Source organism: Benincasa hispida, chromosome 5, assembly GCF_009727055.1.
Source record: "Benincasa hispida cultivar B227 chromosome 5, ASM972705v1, whole genome shotgun sequence".
Lineage (NCBI taxonomy): Eukaryota > Viridiplantae > Streptophyta > Magnoliopsida > Cucurbitales > Cucurbitaceae > Benincasa > Benincasa hispida.
The window spans coordinates 26,853,434-26,860,475 of NC_052353.1; the positions used below are offsets into that span (position 1 = coordinate 26,853,434).

The window sequence follows — 7,042 nt, forward strand, 5'->3', positions numbered from 1 at the left end:
AATTTATACAGAATGATAATTTTAAACATACCACATTCTAATTAGATTGATATGAGATAGAGACAAAAATGAGACACTTCTTATGGAAAGGCAATGGGGAAGGACAATTGAAACATCTTATTGGTTGGGATAAAGTTTCTTAACCTCTAGAAGAAGATGGTTTAAAAATTGGCAGCCTGAATTTGACAAATCAATCGGAGAGCATTCATGTAGCTGTCTCGTCCTTTTGTACTTTCCAATCTCTTAATGGAAAGTGCTCATTTCTTATCCATAAAAGAAAAAAAATGGTTGGCTGAAATTTTAAAATTAGGATATTTCAGCTAAATGGAGATGGTGATTCTTTGAAGAGCCCAATGAAGGTGATTGCAAAAATATGCAAAAAAATATTTTCAGGTGCCCCAGAATTTGTTGGAGAATTGGCAACCATTGAAGACCTTGGGAAAATATTTCTTATTTATGGGGTGATGGAGAAACACTCTTTTACTAAAATTGTAAAGGAGGCCAACATGAGCATATTTCAACAAGTATCTACTTCTTCCCTTGAAGCGGAAGGTTCAAATGCATACCCCGATATTTGTTGTAAGAAAGTGATGGAAAAGAAACCTGTTTCTGGGAAGATGCATGTGCCTGCGAGCTTCCTTGGATGATCATTTTTGTGCTCCTTTTTATAGTTGCTTCTTCATATACAGAATTTATAGTATTTGATTTCTGGGATTGGATTTTCCAATCTTAGAAAATTACTACAAGAAGGAAGTTGAAATTTGGGGGAATTAAGTTGTACTTTGGCTGTTCTGGAAGATAATCAAATTGGAGGGGAAATCATGATGAAATAAATGTAGAAGATAGACCTTCTGGTTCTTTTTTGGTTGTTGATGAAGGTGCTTGGATGTTTGCAATTGATGGCATGAGTTTTTGGTAGTTGGATCTATTGAACCTATTAGATCGTTGTTTTTGTTGGTTGGATGTTTGCAATTGATGTTGATGGTGTGAATTTTCTAAATAAAGCCAATTTCTTTTGTCATTTAGCTTTTTATGGTGTACAAATTGAACTAATGAAAAGGGCATAGTAAAACACTGAAGACTGACGTCAATATGCTTCTGAGGGGATCTTATTCAGGAGATTCCAGCTTGAGTGCGGAGAATAAATGCAATTTTTTTCCATCAGTATTTGATTACTGCCTTCTACACAAGACCTTATTGTGTTCATTCTTGCGTTTTTTTAATTTATCTATCCAACCTTACATATTTTGCTTGTGGGTAAACTACAATTATGCTATCTGCACCTTGGATGACAATGTTTATTGGGTCTTGCAGGATCAAATCAATATGAATGAGGTGAAGCACCCTTTGGAGTATTTCAAGGTAGGTTACTTTTTCTTTTTGGAGAAAACGAGACAATTGTTTTACCAGTCTGCATGTTTGATAGAAGTATTGATAAAATATCAAATTTATCATAATCCATCGGCTTACATTTTTTAATTTTTTAGTTGAGAGATGATTTAATGTAGTATTGTAGTAGGTCATGTGTTTGAGTTCCTATAATGTTATTTCCTTCCCAGTTCATATTGATAACCACATATTGAACCTTTGTGCAAATTTTCAAGCCACAAACTGTGGGACAGTGTTGAACCCTATGATTTGATCCTTGTTTCCACCGACTAATGCCAAATGTCACTTTTACATATTATAATTTTATGTGCTTGAAATATCATATGACTGAGGTATTGGAAAGCTTTAGATTTTTGTTGTTACTCGAGTGCATCTTAGTAATGCATTTTGTAAAGCTTTAAATTATGGTTTACTGATTGGTATCTTGCCTGCCTTCTTGAATCTTGATTTTCACATTAAATGGAGAGGAAGAAAAACCAGTAGCTTTCACATTAATTTTTATCTCAATATCATGGAATGATGTAATTTTTTGTATCAAGTTTTTGCTAGTGTTTCTCGATACATTCACTTTTCTCTCGTTTTGCATTTCAGAATGAAAGATTTCTTTCTTTATGTTTGTTTAGAACTGTTTCTTTGGCAGTGGGTGATCTGGTGATCAGTTGACTGTGGCGTCTCTTTTACTCTTGAATTTCTTTGACCACATTTAAACATGTAGAAACTTAATAAGGACCCAAATATTACTAAGCTCCTTTTCCAACCCTCTAAATACTTAGAGTTCAACAAAAGTAAATGTATCGAGAAAAAGATGGTGTCAGTTTTCTACTACTTTTAAATGACTTGGAAGTAATGCCTTTTTCTTCCGAGTAGTGCTCGGGAAGAGGATGTTATTACTGTCCTATTGCATATTTGAATATTCTTAATAGTGCATAACCCTCTGCATTAGCTGTGGCATTATTTCAATTAAGCTTTGATACAAACAACTTTATTTTGTAATAATAAAATTTGACTCTCACATTTGCAGACATTTAATGAATTCTTTATAAGAGAGTTGAAGCCTGGTGTGAGACCAATTGCACATGTGGAGTGTGATGATGTTGCAGTATGTGCTGCTGATTGCCGACTAATGGCATTTAAATCAATTGATGACAGCCTAAGGTTGTGGATCAAGGTATTTTTTTATCTTTGATGATGTTGGTATAGGGCGTATAAACTCTGCCTATATATGTTTTTCATTCAAGTTCTTTAACAAGTAGTAGTCGGTGGATTATGTTTAAAAGTTGAAAGATTGATGGAAATTGGTTTTCAACTTCTTGTTTGTTTGGGCCCTGTTTGATAACTGTGTTTTTAGTTTTATGTTTTTAAAAATTAAGCTTAGAATCACTACTTCTACCGATAGTTTTCTTACTTTATTATCTACTATTTAAACATGTTTTAAAAAACAAGCCAAGTTTTGAAACAAAAAAAGTAGTTTTTGAAAATTTGATTTCAAATTTAAATTTTGCTTAGAATTCATGTTTTTTAAGGAAGGTGGAAAACTTACCAAAATATTGGGTTGAAAACAAGTATAACATTCAAAAACAAAAAATAAAAAAGAAAATGGTTCTCAAACAGGGCCCAAACAAACAAGAAGTTGAAAACTAAAATAAAATTAATTGATACACTACATATAGTATGAAATCACGCAAGCGCACAAAAAAGACGGGCTTTTTTTTTGTGAGGTGCACTACATACTAAAAATCATTACATTAAAAGAGAGTATAATGAAGTGGGAAATTATGGAAAAAAGAGACCCAAAACACAAGAAATTTGCATTTAGGTTTTGGTAAACTTGATCCTTCTTAGTTAATTAAAGAAGAAATCCCTTAATTATTACTATTTTTTATAATAATTGAAAACCCCAAGGCGCAGAGCTTTGATCCATGGGGATTCCACAAAAAGGCTGCGCGCTTACAGGCCTGTGCCCGTTGCATCTTTGGATGAGCCCTCGCTTTTCCAAGGCGAGGCGCCAGACCATCGCGCCTTGGGTCTAGGCGTGCGCCCGAGAAGGGGCTTTTTAAAACATGCGTCGTACCCACTTTATGAGTTGCAAGAAAGAGTGACGAAACATGTCTGAAAAGAAATAAGAAGAGTAGGAAAGGTATTGGCCTAGTCGGATGTGCTCAGCCTTATTCTTTTTCCTTTTTCTTTTTTTTTTTTTTTTTTTTTTTTTTTTTTGTGGACGAGAAACTGACAAGAAGTTAAAATATAAAGGAATTTTACTGGACAAGTTATGTATAATGAAAGAGAATATTTTATTCTAACATCTTCAATGACCAAGTCATCTCGTGTCTTTCTTGGTGGCATGGGCTGTTGCATTGCATGTTAATAAAAACAAACTAATCTGACCAGGAAGAATGTAAACGGGAAAAGAGTATCATTTTCCTTCTGTCACCGATGGCTTACAATTTGGTGGGGAGCTGGAAACAATGTCTTTTTCTTCTCCCTTTATACGCCCTTCTTGGAGTTGTAGTGGATGTAAAAAAACTTATTATGCAAAAATTTCAGAAAAAGCATAATAGAAATGATATTCTAAATAATTCTGGAGAACACTTTCTAGTCAAATCAATATACTGTATTGAAATTGAATGCTTTAGCAGGAAATGAAGACAAACTTCTGATAATGCGTTTTTATAATATATTAGGTCTACCCAGAAGAAAACATGTCTCTATAGCAAAAATAGTATAATAGAAGTTTAGATGTATAGTAAAATATTTGTGGCATTTCCTTATTTCTGCTACAAGGAATGGTGGTTTAAGGTCAATCATTTGAAATTATTGTTTTGGACTTGTAGGGGCGCAAGTTTTCAGTTCAAGGTCTTCTAGGGCAAGATATAAGTGCGAGGGCTTTTATGGATGGGTCGTTGGTGATATTTCGTCTGGCACCACAAGTATTCTCCTAATTTTCTCTATACAGAACGGGGTTATATTTAACCTTATCACTTATTATAATCTAAGCAGGGTTACTCTGTTTCAGGATTATCACCGCTTTCATTTTCCAGTCTCTGGTTTCATCGAACAAATTGTAGACATACCTGGATGCCTGTATACTGTATGTTTATTGAATGCACGAAAACATTCGCTTACTTCTTTTTAAAGAATGAATTTAGATCTTGCACATTCCATTAATCTTGTTCTCTTCCTTGCTAGGTAAATCCAATTGCTGTCAATAGCAAGTATTGCAATGTCTTCACAGAGAACAAGCGTTCAGTATCTATCATTTCATCTTCCGATTTTGGCAAGGTTTATCCTTTTTACTTAAACATCTGAAAATGCTATTTACTACTTCAAATTAATTGGCAACATTTATATAAAAGGTTTGTTTTATGTAAGAGAAAAATTCTCTTTGTTATTTATCTACGTTAGCCTGAACTTCTGTAATATGTCTTGTTTTATAATTGAATAGTACAGGATTATGTAAAAACTTGCATCCCATTCCCACCATGTTTTATTTATTTAAGAGGCCAGGCATGTATTATGTTTTAGAAATTCAATACCTACTCTTGTAACTAGAAATTTATATGCAATGAGACCTCATAAAGTTCAAATATCACAAGGAACCTCTTTTAAGGTTTAAGTACCTTTGTTACGTTAACAAAACTCAACCAAAAGCCGTTGAAAATAAACGAATTGAGTGAGCAAAACAATATTATACACTGTAGATTTGATGAAGTTGTACTTGACCATATAATGTATGAGTCTACTTTCTATAAATTAAAAAAATTCAGTATATTACTTATCGTAGGTTATGATTTTCTTTCTTCAACGATTTTCTTGAATTTGCTGTATTGGTTGGCTAACTGTCAACTGTGGCTTTCATATATGTTGAGTTGTTGTTTGCCAATGACATGCAAGTGTAATACATTTGGTTACTTTTGTTGCCAATAGCAATTTTATATTTTCTGACCTCTTATCTATTGAAATTGAAAGACAAAAACAGTTCATTATTCTTTTGACAAAGAGTGTCGCCATCTGCTATAGGTTGCTTTTGTTGCAATTGGAGCCACCATGGTTGGAAGCATAACCTTCAGAAAAGGGAAGGGAGATTATGTAAAGAAAGGAGAAGAGGTAAATTTACGTTAGACATATTATTCATATGTATTATCATCTTTCCACGATTTATCTTCTAACTGATGCCCTTTTTCTGCAGTTTGGGTATTTCTCTTTCGGTGGAAGTACTGTCATCTGTGTCTTTGAAAAGGTTGGTGTTTCGTTATAATTTATATCTTTGTTTCTATATCTATTAGGGGCCCACCAACTTATTAAGTTGGTCTAAACAACTTAACTTCAATAGCTATTGAAGTTTGCACATTTATTAACTTTATCTTTTTATCTTTTTCTACTTTTCACATTTATTGAGTAACTCTATTTTTCCCTCTTAATCTACTTTTCACAATATTGAAGAATTCCATCTTACAACTCTACACAGACAAACTTACTAACTCTAACATATTAACTCTAGATTTAATAACTCCATTCAGTGGGCTAAATGTCCCCTTAATTCAAACATTTCGTACCAATTCGTTCAGTATCTATTTAGGCCCCTTTTGGTATTCTTTTTTGCCCTGTTTGGGTAACCAGTTTTTTTTGTTTTTGTTTTTGAATATTAAGCCTTTAGACACTACTTCCACGTTCAAATTTCTTTTTTTGTTATCTACTTTTCCCCAATGGTTTAAAAAACCAAGTCAAATTTTGAAAACTAAAAAAAGTAGCTTTCAAAAAGTTTTTTTTTGTCTTTTGAATTTGGCTAAGAATTCGACCAATAGTACTTAAGAAATATGCAAATCATTGTAAGAAATGTGGATGATATAGGTTTAATTTTAAAAAATAAAAACTAAAAACAAAATGGTTATCAAACGGGGTTTTTGTTTTTTGTTTTTGTTTTTGAAAATTAAGCCTATGGACATTACTTCCACTTCCAAATTTCTTCTTTTGTTATCTACTTTTCATCAATGTTTAAAAAACCAAGCCAAATTTTGAGAACTAAAAAAACGTAGCTTTCAAAATGTTATTTTTGTCTTTGGAATTTGGCTAAGAATTCAACCATTGTACTTAAGAAAGATGCAAATCATAGGAAGAAATGTGGATGATATAACCTTCATTTTTAAAAACAAAAAACAAAATGATTACCAAATGAGGTCTTAGCGATCTCACTTCTACAGTTTTTGACCATCCATATAACAAGTTTCTGAAGTAGAATTTTCAAATTGTCATGCAGGACTCTATTCAGATAGACGAGGACCTGTTAGCAAATAGTTCCAGATCACTTGAAACTTTGGTTCGTGTCGGGACTAAGCTTGGTCTTTCTACCAGAAAAGTTTCTCAAACTGATTTGCCAGATGTAAGACGTTGTGCCTTAGATGACTGAAAATGAGCTCAATTGTGTATGTCGTTTTCTACCCTGTACATAATATTTTCTAAACCTGGCAATTCGATCTATTTACTCTGATCTGCCGCTTGCCCACGGAGGAAAAAAAAACAAGACAGATCTGATTGATTTTTGTGGATATCAATAAAACTATCAAGTGTATGTATCACAAATGTGTTATAAGTTGCCTACAATCGTTTTGTATTTCATTTCTTTGAGTTTTGAAAGCTAGAGAAGGGTTATAACCTA

General features: G+C 33.0%; 1 protein-coding gene across 1 annotated transcript in view; it reads left to right on the forward strand.

Annotated features, from left to right (window-relative positions):
* The window catches only part of LOC120078723 (phosphatidylserine decarboxylase proenzyme 2-like), a 36,620-nt gene extending 29,578 nt beyond the window's left edge, over positions 1–7,042 (forward strand). Inside the window, exons 14-21 of the mRNA XM_039033028.1 lie at positions 1,315–1,362; positions 2,411–2,557; positions 4,221–4,316; positions 4,403–4,477; positions 4,576–4,668; positions 5,407–5,493; positions 5,576–5,626; positions 6,644–7,042. Coding sequence (XP_038888956.1) covers positions 1,315–1,362; positions 2,411–2,557; positions 4,221–4,316; positions 4,403–4,477; positions 4,576–4,668; positions 5,407–5,493; positions 5,576–5,626; positions 6,644–6,793 — 747 coding nt within the window. The 3' untranslated portion in view covers positions 6,794–7,042. The remainder of the gene's footprint in view (positions 1–1,314; positions 1,363–2,410; positions 2,558–4,220; positions 4,317–4,402; positions 4,478–4,575; positions 4,669–5,406; positions 5,494–5,575; positions 5,627–6,643) is intronic.